Source organism: Mesocricetus auratus, unplaced genomic scaffold (genome assembly GCF_017639785.1).
Source record: "Mesocricetus auratus isolate SY011 unplaced genomic scaffold, BCM_Maur_2.0 Super-Scaffold_100014, whole genome shotgun sequence".
Taxonomy (NCBI): Eukaryota; Metazoa; Chordata; class Mammalia; order Rodentia; family Cricetidae; genus Mesocricetus; species Mesocricetus auratus.
In genome coordinates, this window is record NW_024429197.1 from 38,810,281 (window position 1) to 38,827,435 (window position 17,155).

Here is a 17,155-nt window from a genome sequence, read left to right on the forward strand (position 1 = left end):
CATTTGTGCACTCACACGCACACAGAACAATCAGTGTGACTTTTAAAGAGATAGCATCAGGTTGGTTAGCTTCAAAGAAACCATGTGTAACAGGCTTTTTCTTCTGGGCCAGCAAGCAGCTCCCAAATCATGACTCGGAGACTTATTAGTTTTGAACGCCCGGCCTTAGCTTGGGCTCTTTTCTGGCTCTTTTAACTTAATTTAACCTGTTTCTCTTTACCAACCTTTTATGTTGGGGCTTTTTACGTTTCTTTCCTAATGGGTATCTTACTTTCGCTGCTTTTCATGTCCAAAAGAATGGGGAGGAAAGGGTTTACTTCAATCACACTTCAATACCGCAGAATAGAATTGGAGGAAATCAGGACAGGAACTCAAACAGAGCAGGACCTGAAGGCAGGAGCAGATGCACAGGCCAGGGAGGGTATTGCTTACTGGCTTGCTCCTCATGGCTTGCTCAGTTCACTTTTTTATAGAACTCGGGACCACCTGGATGAGTGGTACCATCCATAATGGGCTGGGCCCACCTGAATCAACCACTAATTAAGAAAATGCCTTACAGGCTTGCCTCCAGCCCGGTCTTATGGAGGCATTTTCTAAATAGAGGTTCTCTCCGCTCAGATGCCTTTAGCTTGTGTCAAGTTGACATAGAACTAGCCAGCACGCACCCTAAGGAAATAAAGCTTTATTACGGCTCACAGTTTAGGGCTACAGTTCATCGTGGTGGGAAGGCCAGGTGGCAGGACCCGAGGCAGCTGGTTACACAGCATCCAGTCAGGAAGCAGAGAGGAACAAAAGCTGGTGCTTAGCTCACTTTCTCCTATTTAGTCAGTCCAGGACCCCAGGCAACGCAATGTGCTGCCTCAGTTAAACCACTCAGATACTCACTCACAGTCATCATGCCTGTCACAGTTCTCTGCCTCCCCAACCCAACCAGACTGACATATAACATCACCAAACTCTCTTTTTTCCTCAGACACACAAACAAGAGTTTGTGAAATGCGAGGTATGGTCTATATTAGCCCATAAAATTGTGAGCTTATGCTGGAATGCCAGGGACTTGAAGTCCCTAACCACCCCTTTTGTTCCCTATGGCCTCGTTCCCGAATCTGCACACCTGTCTGTGCACTCTCACCCGAGTCTGCACACCTGTCTGTGCACTCTCACCCGAGTCTGCACACCTGTCTGAGCACTCTCGCCCGAGTTTTCACACCTGTCCGAGCACACTTTCCTGACTGCACACCTGTCTGAGCACTCTCACCCGAGTCTGCACACCTGTCTGTGCACTCTCACCCGAGTCTGCACACCTGTCTGTGCACTCTCGCCCGAGTCTGCACACCTGTCTGAGCACTCTCACCCGAGTCTACACACCTGTCTGAGCACTCTCACCCGAGTCTACACACCTGTCCGTGCACTCTCGCCCGAGTCTGCACACCTGTCTGTGCACCCTTTCCTGACTGCACACCTGTCCGTGCACCCCTTCCTGACTGCACACCTGTCCGTGCACCCTTTCCTGACTGCACACCTGTCTGTGCACTCTCACCCGAGTCTGCATACCTGTCTGTGCACTCTGCACACCTGTCCGTGCACCCTTTCCCGACTGCACACCTGTCTGTGCACTCTCACCCAAGTCTGCACACCTGTCTGAGCTCACCTTCCACTTCCTTTTGCCATGCCTTCCTCTGCTCACAACTGAAAGCAATCTCTACGTCTCTTCCTGGTAGAATACTTATGAGACCCAAATTCAAACACCCAGAAGCTCCAAGCCACGGAATCTCTGCTCTCACTCTACCCACTTCCCTGGGCAACCAAGTCCTTCTTGTTTATTCAGCAGTGTATCTGGTCACAGATTGGGTGCTGGAAGAGCAGTTGTCTAACAACGTGCTCAAATTCCAACTGGGGATATACGACATTCAACTGAGAGTCACAAATGTGGGGTTTCCAAAGAGGAAGTGGGAGGGGCTGTTAGAACAATCAAATTAAGCCAAGTAATCTAGTCTGAGGGCATCAAGCCATATGCTGGCTGTGAAATCGCCACCTAAAGGAACACATGCTACATCCACCACTGTTTCATTTATGAAAAGACACGTGTGTCCTCTCATGACCCCCAGGAGGGACAACAAAAGAGTTTTATCTCATGCCCAAAAGAACCTCAGCAACTAGGGATGGCCATACTATGCTCCAGAGATGGGAAACAGACTGATTTCCCCAGGTTGGAAATGCAGTCAGGGTGCTGGGAACTGGAGTTCTTCTGTATCTGGGAGGCTTTTGCTGTTTTGTTTTTTGTTTTTGAAGGTTTGGGGGGTTGCTTTCAATTCAGCAATAAACATTAAGGCTCTAGCTACACTCTTTGAGGGAAAATGCTGGCATCAAATCCATTCCCTTACACAAGCTAGGTAAATGCTGCTCACGGAGCTGTAGTCCCTGGCTTTCCAGATAAATGATTTGCAATGGAATACACATACATATAGCAGTTTCATTATCATCCATGTTGTATTTTATCATATAAAATGCTCATAAACATTTATATACCGTATGCCCATAAAAGAACCAAGTTCTGAAGTCACAGATATGTGACTTATACTCAGAAAAACTAAGCAAGTTTCCTAATTTATCCAACTAAAAGTCAAGTTGCATACAGCATGTGTTCACAGAACCCAGTAACATATAAGACAGAAGTGCATCATGCTCTTGGCACATAACATTCAACTTTCATTGTTAAAAATCACACGTCCAGTTACACTGTATTAGTTTATTGGTTAAAGTTCAGGACATTAATACTGTTCTCAGAAAGTAACCGGTGAGTCACACTGATAAGATTTCACACTTAGGAACTCCATAGCTGGCAGGGAAGAGCCCGGTGGAGGGGTGCTTGCCAGCACCTGCAAAGGCCCTGAGTTCAATTCCTAGCACCAGAAGAAGATAGATGAGAAAAGACAGCAAGCTTCCCCGCTCTACAGCAGCTTCGTGCAAAATCAAAACAAGATTACGTGCTTGGAACAGAAGGCAGGCTCACCTGTTCGCTTATTCCTGTCCACATAGCAATACTTTAGCTCATAGTCCTGTAATAAGTCATGAACCTCCTGAAAGATACAAAGCCATGAAAAGTCAGTAAGTACATCAGTCCGGTTAGTAGGTAGCGGCTGACCCAGCTCAACCGCCACCCTCGCCTGTCACACTGCCACTCCCCGTCCCTGGCATGCTGCCATCCCAGCACACCCCATCAAACACTCAAACTGAGCACTTCCTCCCCGTGTGAGCCTGCAGCCCACTCTGCGCTCTTGCACTGGATCTAGCCTGGGTGAACTAGTCACTAAAGCTGCCGGGGCCACCCAAGGTGGCACTGAGGTCCCACCTCCAATGCTCTGGGGAAGCTTTCCTGACACTTTCCCACAGAATGTGCCAGCATATGCCAATCGACACCATGCCCTGATCTATGCCTGTCTTGTGGAAACAGATTTATATTAAATTATCCCACACGCTGCCATTTAAGCAGGAAATATACCTGAAAATGCTGTAACAAACACGAGAAGAAACAAATGTATATTGCATGTACTGTGGTTAAGTAAATTGTAGATTTTAAACATAACTACATTTAAACTAAATGTTTTTATAAAAGCAATGTAGCAGAAACAGTACAGGTTGAAGTTAGCTCCTCTCAGCATACAATACACGAGCTTATTTTCTACTTTTTAGATCATGCCTGCATCTCTTTGCATGAGATAGGCATTTGAGTACACATCAAAGTGAATAGGATTTGTTTTGAATTAGCATGTGATACTGAAAATTTTCTGCATACTTTTTTTGAGATGGGGTCTTACCATGTAACACTGACCAGGGTAGTGTCCCTGGGTAGGCAAAATCACACAATTCTTAACAGATACAAAGCACTCACGATTATCACACAGGTGGGATTTTGACCCTACCCTAGCGAGTTACGAGCAAGCCATCCAAGAATGCATGTGAAGAAAACACAGGTATCGGCACTGAAGTGTTTAACTCAGTAAGCTCTTATTACTACAATTATTATAATTAGTTCTCATCTAGCTTTTACCGGGTAGAAGGTACTAGACTTACTTATACGACAAATCAGAAACCTGGGACTAAGGGAATGACTCCACAGATAAAATGCTCATCAGGCAGTTGTGAGGACCAGAGTTGATCCCCAGAGCCCATGTAAAAGACCAGCAGGTGGCAGCCAAGTTCCTGGGGCAAACTGGTTAGCTAGACAAGCAAACTCTGGGTTTATCTAGAGATGAGAGACTCTGTCTTGATAAACAGAGTGGAGAGGGTTCAGGGAAGGCACGTGATGCCAACTTTGGGCCTTCACACGTGTATTTGTGTGTACACAGACACACACACAAATGAATATGCGTACACATACATATGTATGCTAAAAAAAAAAAAGGTCAGAAACCCCGAGCTGCAGGAACTCTTGTACAGTGAGTGATGTCAGCAACTTCTGAGAGTGGACCCTGAGAAGTTCTAGGAAACACACCCTTATTCCACCCACTATAAGTTTCCAAAGGACATCATCAAGTAAGCATTAATAGTTAAAAATTGTTATAATTCGTATAGTTAAGCGCAACCTGGGAAAGGAAGATAACGAACAGGATGGCCATGCATTAGAAAGAAAGTTTTCCTAGGGCTGTGGATAGCTCAGAGCTCTTCCCAAGGACCCAGGCTTAGTTCCCAGCATCTCCATGGTGGCTCATAACCGTCAGTAACCCCAGTTCCAAGGGTTCAGATGCCCTCTTCTGGCCCAAGCACACACATGGTGCACAGACATAGAAATTTGGGCAAAACACCAGTCTACATAAAATTTAAAACCTAAAAAGGAAATTTTTGAGTTTACCTTTGAATCCAGAGCAAAGGGGAAAGAAGAGTACAGCTAAAATAGGCAAATTATAAAAACATAAACTGGGTGAAAATACAACCATCATCGGTCACACAAGACAGGTGAAGTTGAGCATCTTGTACGGCCTGTTAGTGAGCTTGTTATAAATGCCTAAAAATACACATCAGTTTTGTGAAACAGTTTGCTAAATAGGGCAGTTCAGATGCTAGTGTGGCTTATCTTAAATACTCAAGTGTTTTCTCAGACTTTCGAAAACTTGGACCGTGGTGCTAAGAAAACCCTAACTTCTCCATTGCACAACCACACTTCCCAGAGACAGCTTTATTGGAGGGATCAAGTGTATTCTGTTGGTGGCTGATTCGCAGCTGTTGAGTGATAGATAAAGAAAAGCGATACCACTCAGCACGTTATCAAGTATCTGTACACAAATGGCATGTTGTGCCTTTCCTTCAGCCGAGGGGATTACCTAAGGAAGCTTCAGGACCAAAGATCCATTCTGCACCTTAGAAATCTTATTTTCATGACATCTGTACTTCTAATTACAGCTCCTCTCTACACTGGGTGTGGGATACTGTCTGCTACCAGGGAATACTAACATAGCTTGCAAGAGAGAAAGAACCAACGACCTTTCTCTTTGCTCTGGTGGTGAACCCTCTCTCTGTGCCTCAGCAAGGAGACCAAAGGAGAAATTTCAGGCTTGACAGAGCGTCCCAGAAAGCATTTGTCAACACTTCCCTAGGCTCTGCCACACAGACCTGAAAGAACTGAACTTACAGCATCCAGGAGCTTTCCTCACACACTCTGAAAGCACTCTGTTCAGCAACACCATTTACAAATTCCTTATGGCAAAGAAGCCTTTCAGCCTGACCGTTTGGGTTGATGTTAGCGTGATCAGGGCAGGTTCACTAATACCCCTAAACCTTTATGAAAGCCTCGTAAGAGGTTTACAGCAAAGGATAGACAGCTTTCATGACATCATGCAGCCAGCAGCAACCTCACCAACTGTGGTAGTTTGAATGTAACTGGCCCCCATAAGCGCATAGGGAGTGCCATTACTAGGAGGTATGGTGTTGTTGGTCTGGGTATGGCCTTGTTAGAGGAAGTGTGTCATTGTGGGGGCGGGCTTTGTGGTTTCTATGCTCAGGATACTGCCCAGTGTGTCAGACCACTTCCTGCTGCCTGCAAGATGTAAGACTCTCAGCTACTTCTCCAGCGTCACGTCTGCCTGCATGCCACCACATCCCGCCATGGTGATAATGGATCGAACCTCTGTGTAACGGGTCTTTCTTTGGACCACCAGCTCCCAAATAATGGAAACTTCTTATTAATTATGAAGGCTTGTGCTCAACTAGCTCTTACATTTAAATTAACCCATTTATATTAACCTATGTTCTGCCACCTGGCTTGTTGTTTGTTAACTTTCCTCCATACTGTACATCCAACTGACCCCATGTCTCTGGCAAATTCTACCTCTCTTCTTCCAGGAGTTCCTATCTCTGCCCGGAAGTAGGCCTATCCTCTCCTGCCTAGCTGTCGGCCATTCAGTTCTTTATTAAACTAATCAGAAGATGCCTTGGCAAAGACACATCTTCACAGTGTACAGAAAGATTGCCCTGTAATACCCCTGAACAGTAAGCGAACCCCCTAATTAAATGTACCCCATAACACCCCTGAACAGTAAGCGAACCCCATAATTAAATGTTTTCTTTACAATAAGAGTTGCCATAGTCATGGTGCCTCTTCACAGCAACAGAAACCCTAGGACACCAAGCAGGCACAGCTGCTCTGCACTCCTTCCCTGTGGATGACACAAACCTACTGCGCAGGTTTCCTGAGCTCTTCATGGGTATAACTTGGTTTAAAGCTGTCTCAAGACAGGTTCTTGGGCCAGCAAGATGCCACCACCAAGCCTGCAGATCTGAGATCTGTCTGTGGGACCAGTATGTTTGGAAAGAAAGAATTGACTCCTGAAAGCTGTCCTCTGACCTCCACATGCGCACACACACAAATTAGTGACTTTTGTACACAAAGGCTTTCACAGATGGAAGCACACCACAATCAAGTACACTATGTTTAAATCCCACTAATCAGGGTTAAAAGAAGAGACCAAGGGGCCTGGTGAGATGGCTCAGTAGGTAAGAGCACAAGCCTGGCAGCCTGAGTTCAATCCCTGGGACTCATATGATGCATATACACGTGCAAAGAACAAATGTGTCACTTTAAATTGTAAGCAACTGGAAAATACCAGTGTTACCTATAAAGCAAATCTAGACAGTCCTTTACCTCTTTCCATAGGTGTCTCTCTGAACAGAAGGACAGGCCTAAACAATAGATTATTGTACACTATCATGGGCTTTTTCAAGTGGCATCACGTTATGTTTTTTAAGATCACCTGGGTCTTGATGCTGAAACTCGGTACTCCATTTCTAATGCCTGGTTTGTTTCCAGGCTAATGCTATTTTACTCTTTACACTTTCACAACCTATTACATTCTTGTAAATACTACACATCTACTGGCATTCATAAAATAGAGGTCCTATAGAGGAGAACTTCACGCGTGCGTGCGTGCGTGCATGTGTGCATGTGTGTGTGCGCGCGCGCATGTGCTAGCACGTGTGCCTGCCTGCCTGCATGAGTGTGACACAGGGTCTCACTGCACAGCCCTGGCTGACCTGGGACTTGCTGTATAGACTTGGTAGGCTCCTAGCCTGCAGCAATCCTCCTGCCTCTGCCTCCCAAATGCTGGAATCCCAGGGTGCATCGCCACGGCCAGCTGCAAGTGATTAACTCAATGAGAAACTGAAAACGTGTGTGGAGGAATGGGGTGACGGTTACATCCTCATCCACAGGACACATAGGTCCTGCTGAGCCACATTCTTTCAGTGCTTGGTGTTATCTGAGACTAAGGTGAGACTGCCTCTTTGTGGTCTTAATTTGAATCCTGTTAATAAGGGGGGGCACTGCAACTGCTAATTTCGGGTGTCAGTTTAGCTACAACATTCAGCGATTTAGGCAAATACGAACCCAGTGTTGCTAAGAAGTATTTTATACATGTGGTTAGTATCTCCCACCAGCTGACTTCAGAAAAGGAGCCCTTCCATGCAGTGGGTGGACCTACTCATTCAGGTAGTGAAGGTGTTAGCAGCCAAGCCTGTAGCTTCCTGATGAAGATACCAGCATCCACCTTGCCCGAGTTCCCAGCCTTTAGACATAACCGGCTCACAACCATGGAGTCAATTAGTCAAACCTTTTTGTTGTTGTTAACCCTTTTTTCTTTTATTGAAAGTGTTTTTCATATAATAAGTTATAATTATGGTTCCTCTCCCCCTATTCCTCCCAGGTCCTCCCCACCTCCCCTCAACTGGCACCCATACCTTTTCTGTCTCTCCTTAGAAAACAGACACTTAAGGAATGATTTTTTTAAAAAGATTAAACAAAACCAAACAAATCAGAATAGAACAAAACAACCAGAAAAGAAGCCGAAGAAAAAGCACAAGAAAGAACTCATATAGATACAGAAGACACACTTGTTGGCATCCCATAAAAACATAAAACTGGAAGCCAGAATGTATACACAAAGGACCTGTTTAAACAAACAAACAAAAAACCGCCCTGACTCACCATTGTAAGACAAAGAACCTCCTAAGATGCCTTGAGTTAGTTTTGTGTTGGCATCTACTGCTGGGCACCGGATCTAGCCTTAAGAGAAGTTGGTTTCTCCAGTGAAACTCCCTTGGGGAAAAGTTTTTTTCATCAGACAGCAAGTGGCTATCTGTCGGACATAGTATCTAGGTCAAGGACGGGGAGTTTCTTTTATTCTCCTTTCAGCTCTAGGTGTACCTGGCGCAGACCTGGGCAGGCCATGTGCACGCTGCCTGTCTCGGTGAGTTCATGTGCGCCAGCCCTATGGAGTCTAGAAGGCTTTCCTTCCTAGGTGTCCCCCACCCCCCCTGGCTCTTACACTTTCTGCCTCCTCTTCATCGGAGTTCCCAGAGCCCGAGGGGAGGGATTTGATGAAGGCATCCCTTTTTGGGCTGAGTGTTGCAAGGTTTCCCACTCTCTGCATATTGTCTGGCTAGGGGTCTCTTAGTTGCCACCTACTGCAGGAGGAAGCTTATCTGATGGGGATTCATGAGTGCAAGAGAATGTCATTAGGAGTCACATTATTGCTGTGTTCCTTTAGCAGAAGAGTAATAATTGGTTTGGTTTACCCCTAGGCCCTTGGCCTCAGGGTCTTGGCCACTCATGCAGTGTTAGATATGGGCTCCGTCCTTACGTCAAATCCAAGGCCTTAAGTTAAATCAGATATTGGTTGGTGACTCCCACAGTCTTTGTGCTACTACAGCACCAATTTTTCTTGCAAGCAGGTCAACACTGTAGACTGAAGGGTTTCTAGCTGGGTGGAGTTTACTTCTCTTCTTTGGTAGCATGAAGAATACCTTCAGGACCTTGAACACCAGCCAGTTCATAGGGGTGAGGGTCTAGGCAAGCACCAGCTCAACTTCTCTGTGCCCAAGGAGTCCTGTAGGCACTGTCTGCAGCTACAGGCCCTTACTGTCAATCTGTAGAGAACCACCGAGGCTTGGCAGTTTCCTGGGCTGTTTGGGGTCCCATGGGACTCCCTTGGACAAGGACTGAGTAGATGTAGCCCATCCCCAGTACTGGAAGCTTCATTTGTTGTGGAGCAATGTCCAGTCCGGACTCTGTCTGCCCTGTTATATGGTGATTTCATTTACATCACCTTCACATAACGTATTATCTTTTAGGAAGCTTCTACTGTATTAGGTTTCCAAATAATCCCTCAAGTGGCCCTTAGTTTTAGCTATCCCTCCCCATAGTAGAAATTGGTTAAATCTTTACATGCATTTTATTACATAGAAGTATGTGTGTGTATTCTACTTTTTCTCTGTATAGCCCTGGCTGATCAAGGCATCTTATTACATTTCTCTGACATTTATTTCTTCTTCTGAAAAACATTTACTCATTTCTATTGCTTGCTTTTCTATTTTTCCCCTGTAGAGACTTTTAAAACACTGTGAATACTAGTCCTTTGTCATTAATGACTTCACAAGTGTATTCCCTTACTTCATGGTCTGCTGTTCTGCTCAGTTGAGATTTTCAGTGGAGAGAGGCTTTTCACTGAAACAAAATCAAGCCTATGGCTCCTTCCCCATTAAAACTTGTGAGGTCTATGCCTTAGGAAGTTTTTACACAAGGGAGGTGGAGACAGAGGGGTTGAAAAGTTCTAGGTCATCCTCAGCTACAAGTGAGTTCATTCAACGACAGTCTGGACTACATAAAAAAGAGAAGAGGAGGAGGAGAAGGAGGAGGACAGGGCAAGGGGGAAGGAGAGGAAAGGGAGGCAGAGAAGGATTCTTCCTAATCAAGTTATAAAATGATACATTTCAGTTTCTAGTCACTTTGGAGCTTAGTTTTTTGTCTGTTTATTATTTTGTTTGGTTGGCATTTGAGATGGGAGGTCTCATAGCTGAGTCTAGTCTTGAATTCCTGATGCTCCTGCCTCAGTTTCCTAAATGGTATTTCAAGCATGAACTTGTAGTTCAAACAAGTATGAAGTAGGAATTTGGCTTTTCTCACTTGGAAAATGAATTTCATTTTCTTCCCAGCTGGATGACCCACTGTCAGGCCACCAGTGAACCACTATATTAGTTAGCTCTCACATCACTGTGACAATGCCCAACAGGAAAAACTTAGAGGGGAATGCTTGCCTTTGGCTCATGGTTTCAGAGGGCTCCCTGCCATCATGGTGGGGAAGGCTTTCTGGGACAGCTCCATCTATGACGTCGGGGGTGTGGTTGAGGTCATTCCCACTGAGGTAGAACGGGAAACAGCATGCAACAGGAACCAAAGGATGAACATAAACTTCAAGGCCTGGATTTCTGCCATCAAAGCCAAGTCTCAACTGCCAGTTCCCAGAAGCTCCCAAAATTACTCCATGAACTGGGGACCAAATGTTCAAATGTGAATCTGTGGGGACAGTTGAGACACAAACCATAACACTACCTGTCTCAGACAACAAGCCTCCAGATACACATAAATCAGTGTTAGCCCATGCTTCTGTCCCACTGGACATCTTGTCTACCCTGTGCTAACTCTATACTGTCTTAAATATGCATAAATCTTTGGTTCGGTGGGGGCAAAGATTCCTCTGATTATTGTTGTGTTTAGGTTGGGGCTTTTGAGAATAAAACTGGGAATGAAATTTCCCAGTAAACCATCCATGAGAATAAAACTGCTGAGTTACACAGCATGGGCATTCTAAAATGTGAAGGTTTGTCCCCTCTAAAACGCTCACTGGAGTTTAACTGCCATTGAGGTATTAAGTGGGCAGAAACTTAATCTGATTGTGTTGGGAGGTTAACAGGGGTTATGTAAGGTCATCAAGATGGAGCCCCAGCCATTGACTACTGGTGGACGTGCAAGAGAGCAGCAGAGAGATGGAGGATACACGTGAATGCCCTGCTGTCTCCACCGGATGGCCTGGACCATTGCCAGCACAGCCAGCACCACCTATGGGGTCCTTGACCTTGGACCAGAACCGTGACACAAGTAACTTTATAGCCTGGCCAGACTCATGTATTTCTCCCTTTTTTTAAAGAAAGAACTATATATAGCTTATGTTTGCCCTTGGTAGAATCTGCCAGTTTCTGAGACCTTTGAAGCACTTGACACATTCACTAGCAGAACATGACCGTCAAGTGCTCCACACCCGAGCCAACTTGGAGAGTCACTTGTCATTTTATTTTTACCCATTCTGGTAGGCACACAGGTAGTCAACTGTAGTCTTGGTCAGGTTCCCCCTCACAAGTGACTGAGCCACAGACCCCGCCGTTTATTTGTTCCCTGGCTGTGTGCATTTCCCAAACAGAAGTATCTGTTCTAACCTATTTTTAAACTGGTTAACTTTTCTATTTTTTTTTTTTTACATTTGCTTATTTTGTGGGAAGAGAGGGGTCAGGCTAAGGTGAATGTGTAGAAGTCAGAGGACAATGTGTGGGAGTCGGCTCTCTCCTTCCACTATGTAGGACCTGGGGAGTGAACTCAGGCCATCAGACTTGGCAGCAAGTGCCTTTATCCACAAAGCTATCTTGTTAGGCCTTGAATCTTTCTAACTTGTAAAATATCTGTGGTTTCCATCCCCCTTGCCATCCCCACACCATTTCTTTCTTTTAAGAGAGTCTCTAAGCAGGGCACGGTGGCCCACGCCTTTATGAGATGAAGAGGAAGGTGGATCTCTATGAGTTGGAGGACAGCCTGATCTACGTAGTGGGTTCCAAGACACGCAAATCTACTTAACAGAAAGACACATCCCCCAATCTGATCAACTACAACAAAACAGTCTTACTATGTAGCCCAGGTTATCTCACTATGTAACTAAAGCTGTTCTCAAATTCACACTTCCTTCTGTCTCAACTTCTCAAATGCTAGTATTAGAGGGGTGAGCTCCCATGTCCAATTTAGCATTTTCTTATAAATTCTGCATACTAGTCTTTTGTCAAATATGAAGGATTTTCTTTTAGTCTATGATAAACCTTTTGTTTTAATTGTGTCTTTCTGATGATCATTAATTTTAACCAAGCTCTATCTATCACGTTTTGTCTTCTAGAGAACGTCTTGTTTCCTGTTTGAGAAGTCTTAACCTACTTAAGGTCACAGAGAGATGACTATTTCCTAACATTCACCCTTGGGTTATGACTCACCTCTAAGGAATTGCTCTGAGTGGTGTTAGGTAGCGGCCAACTTCAGACAGAAGAATTTCCAACTTCCCTCAGGATCCTTTATTGGAAGATGTGATTCTTGGCCTCACTGGGCTGCCATGTCACATGTGGGTTGATTCTTGGATGTTCTAGTCTACACCACTGATCTAGTCATCTGATTTTTTTTTCAAATCAGTATTACACTATTAAGACATTACAGAATTTACAATAACTCTTGAAATCTGGTAGTGTTGATCTATGAATCTTTTCTTCACAATTACATTGGCTATCCAAAGCTCTTCACACTTCTGTATAAATAGTTGATCAGAACATCAACTTGCAAGAACAAGACCTACCAGGGTATTAAGTGGGATTATTTCAAAGGCTCATGGAGGTATTGAAGGCCTGGTTCCCAGCTGGATGTCTGTAGCCGGTGAGGCTCAGAGGGGCCTACTTGTAAGAGAGATTGCTGGAGACGAAGGTTTCTCACTGAATCTGGAGTTCACCAATTAGCTAGACTGTGAACCAGCAAGCCATAAGGATCCTCCTGCCTTGTCCTGCTGCTAGGATTACAGCTTCATGTCATCATGTCTAGCTTTTCATTTGAGTGCAGGGGATCCAAGCTGAGGTCCTAACGCTTTTGTAACAAGCACTTTACTAATTTAACTACCTTCACAGCCCTCCATCAGCAATTCTTAACACTAAACAATCTCATACAAGGCAATCCCCAAATCTACTAAACTGACACTTGGATGCTGAGAAACGATGATAGGAAAATATTAAAGGCCCTATGGTTAGATTGAACAAAATTTTTAAGATAGGTAGATCCATCAAATCAGAGCTGTCTACCTTGGTTTTCTGTTTGTTTTTCAAACATATTTTATTCGGTTTATTTATTTATTTGCTTGTGTGTGGGGGGTGCCATAGCATGAGTGGAGAGGTCAGAGAATAGCCTGTGGAGTTGGTCCTCTCCCATCATGTGAGTCCTGGAGCTAGAAAGTCATCAGGCATGGAACTGAACCATTGGCCCACAACGTGTTCTAATTTGAGGCAGAGGCTCTCTCTGGAACCTGGGGCTTAGTGATAGGCTATGCTGGCAAGCCTCAGGGAGCTTCCTGTCTCAGTGCTGGGATTAGAACTAAATGCCACCAAGCCTGGCTTTAAAAATACTAAAAAGATGGGGTGCTGGGAGTGATCACAGGTTTTCACACCTGTACAGCAAGCAGTTTATCAACTGAGCTATCTCCCAAGCCCTGGATTCCAGGTTTGAGGTAAGAGGACTTTTTTTTTTGGTTTTTTATGAGACAGGGTTTCTCTGTATTGTTTTGGAGGCTATCGGTCCAGCCTGGCCTCGAACTCACAGAGATCCGCCTGCCTCTGCCTCCCGAGTGCTGGGATTAAAGGCGTGCGCCACCACCGCCCGGCCGAGGTAAGAGGACTTTCTGACTCAGCCTAAAGAAACTCATAAAGTTTCAGCATTTGTCTTAGCAGTAAACAAACGGGAACTGTTGACTGTTTACTTCAGCCCAAGCACTGTGTGGACAGTGTTTTGTTTAATCCTCACACCACAGCAGCTGGTTTTTAAATCTAGAGTTTAAAATGGGGACCTATTTTAAGTGAGACCTGGATGTAAATGACTTGCTCAGAGAGCATGAGATGGAGATGGGATTTCATTCTGGCTGGCAGAGAGTGCAGCAAACACAGTGACCCACTAACTACACTGTAGTATCGCATGATACTACAGTGAAATCAGGAAACACTCGCTCCCATCACATTCCTAGAGCCTGGGACACCCTTGACCTGCTAACCTTAGAATAGAGATCAGGGCAGGAGCAAGGTCAGGATATTCACCTTGTAAATTCCTTGGAGGCAAAACTAAAACAAAGTCACTTGGTTCTGGCAGCTAAATGTCTGGCCATATCACTCCCTTAAAATAAACACCTACTGCTTAATTTGGCTGATTAACTCTTAATCATCTAGCCTTGCCTACTGACGGTCTCAGCCTAGCATTTTATTATTACCCACTTCAACTCCATGCCTTGGTCACAGAAGACCAACTCCAGGCAGTTTTTCCTTCCATCTTTAGGAGACTCAGATTCGGGTACACATGCTCTTTTTGACTTTTGGGTGTTTTCTGGGGGTGGGGGTGGTATGCAAGCTTGTGAATACGTAGGTAGAGAATGCCCATGTGTGGGCACGTGACGGCCAGAGCAGACTATTGGGAGTCTTCCTCTCCCACTCTCCACCTCATCACCTAGACAGGGTCTCTCACTCAACCAAGGTTGGCTGACCAGGGAGCACTAGGGAGTCACCTGTCACCACTCTCCAACGTTGGGGTTATCTCCATGGCCAGCTTTCCACCTGGATGTTAGGGATTTGAACTCAGGTCCTCATGCTTGCAGAATAGCACACTTACATCTGAAGCCTTCTCAACACCCCTGCAATTTCTACTAGAAATCTACAACTTTTCCAAAACAGAAGAGGGGCCATTTGAAACTCTCACTACCCACACCTAAGACAACTGAAACATCCACGTGATCACAGTAGTGGCCTATCACCCTCTGAGCAGAGCAGGACACCTTGTGTCTGAACTGCTGTGAATTAGTAACTGAATACATCAAAAGGAACAGGGTGGTGAGTCTCAAAAAGTATCTTCCCGAACATCTTTATCATTCTGAAAGGAACACGTTCACAGCCTGGCACACACTACTTTCATCAAGTGAATCAAACTGAACTTTACTATGCGGGAGGGAGGTGGAATTTAAAATGCCCATTTCCTGTAACCTTACTGCCAAGGATACACAACCCCCGCCAAAGATGCGAAGCTCTAACCATGACAGAGCATCACACGTACCCAAACTGAAGAACATTCTGAAAAGCACCCGGCCTGTAATCTTCAAAAGGTTATGGACAGACTTGAGCAGCCATTTCAGACCGAAGGAGGCCAAGAAGACAGAGTGATTGAGCACACGAAATGACAGAACTGAATGAGCCTCTCAATACAAAGGACATGGTGGGCAAGTGACCAGACCCAGACACAACCTGAGGTTAGGGGGCACCACGGCGACCTTGATGGCGGTGGCAGTGTGGTTACATCAGATGATACCCCAGTTTAAAAGAGATACATGATAAAGTTCATCCATGTGTCATGTAATGATATACTCAAATGTGCTCTACATATGTAACGACCATGGTCCCATAAGACTGCAGGGTCTGTGTGTGTGTGTGTGTGTGTGTGTGTGTGTGTGTATGCGCGCGCGCGCGCGCGCGCGCGCTTAAGTTCCTATCACATACCAGCTCTATAGCTGTGGTAAGGTTGAATCACACTCACACATCCATGGTGATCCTGTTATAAACAGCACTGCCAATCATATTAATTACAGACTATATAATTATAGACTGTAGAGTATATGACACCCGCAGCTAATAATCAACAACGCTAGTGGTCTATGTATTCACTATAGCATCCTTTTGAGCATTTTACAGATCACCCTGCTTATGAAACAGTCTACTGTAAAGCAACATGTTGTCTTGGGCCAGGAGTAGTCTCATGTGTTCACTCCAACTCCTGACGGGGGGGGGGGGTGGGGGGCAGGCACTGCAGTCACTGACCTCCACCGTGCAGGTCTGTGTGAGTGGATTCCATGTTACCCACACAATGGCAAAACTGCTCAACCAGATCTCGCCATGCACACCCCTCATTAAGCGATACGTGACTGCACCTGGGTGTGTGTGTGCGCTGGGCCAGCGCACTGCAGTTCTGGAGAAGGAAAGCTCACTGTGCTAGGTTTACAACTTTTCTGCACGTTTGAAATTGTGTTTCAAAATCTAAAGCACCCTGGCTGCTCACACTCTTGTAACAGTCACCACCTTCACTCTGGCTCAGGCTGCAAAACCTCCGAAAGTCAGGGAAGTGGAGACTAATTTGAATCTTTTTAAAAAGCGGTTAAACAGGCAGAATAATAGATGATCCAAAGTTCAGGAAACAAGAGGCAAACTGAGAGCAGATAATCAGCTGGTGGGGGTGGAGGGGGAGGCACTGGAGGAAGGACGAGTGAAGGCAGGCGCAAACACAGGTTCAAACAACTCCTAGTGCGTACGGATAGCATTTTAGTTTTCAGGCAGAAACAAGTGTTTAACAAAGAAAATGACAAATACGGACGAGGAGGGAACGGTTCACATCTACAGTAACTTCACACAAGAACACAGTGCCTAGAAAAGAAGCAGTCCGGAGGCTCGTTCTTGACACACTTATCTTTAAGGTTGGGCAGTGGTGGCAGTGGTGGTGACCGCCTTTAATCCCAGCATTGGGGATGGGGGGTGGCGGGAGGGAGAGGGGAGGAGAGTGGACAGAGGCAGGAGGATCTCTGTGAGATCTAGGCCAACTTATTCAGAGTGAATTTCAGGACAGTCAAGACTACACTGAGAAACTGTATCTCAAAAAAAGAAAAGAAGAAAGAAAGAAAAAAAACTATCTTTAATCAACTGGTATATTTGTGAATGTTTGTGTGCAGGTATGCATGCACCTGTGTATGGACATGCATGTGTGCAGGTGAGCATGCACCTGTGTATGGACATGCAT

At 45.3% G+C, this 17,155-nt stretch overlaps 1 protein-coding gene across 1 annotated transcript in view; it reads right to left on the reverse strand.

The window, feature by feature from the left end:
- Raver2 (ribonucleoprotein, PTB binding 2) overlaps positions 1 to 17,155 on the reverse strand; it is a 75,330-nt gene that overhangs the window by 45,312 nt on the left and 12,863 nt on the right. The window contains exon 2 of the mRNA XM_005086634.4: positions 3,014 to 3,080. Within this exon, the coding sequence (XP_005086691.1) occupies positions 3,014 to 3,080 (67 nt within the window). The remainder of the gene's footprint in view (positions 1 to 3,013; positions 3,081 to 17,155) is intronic.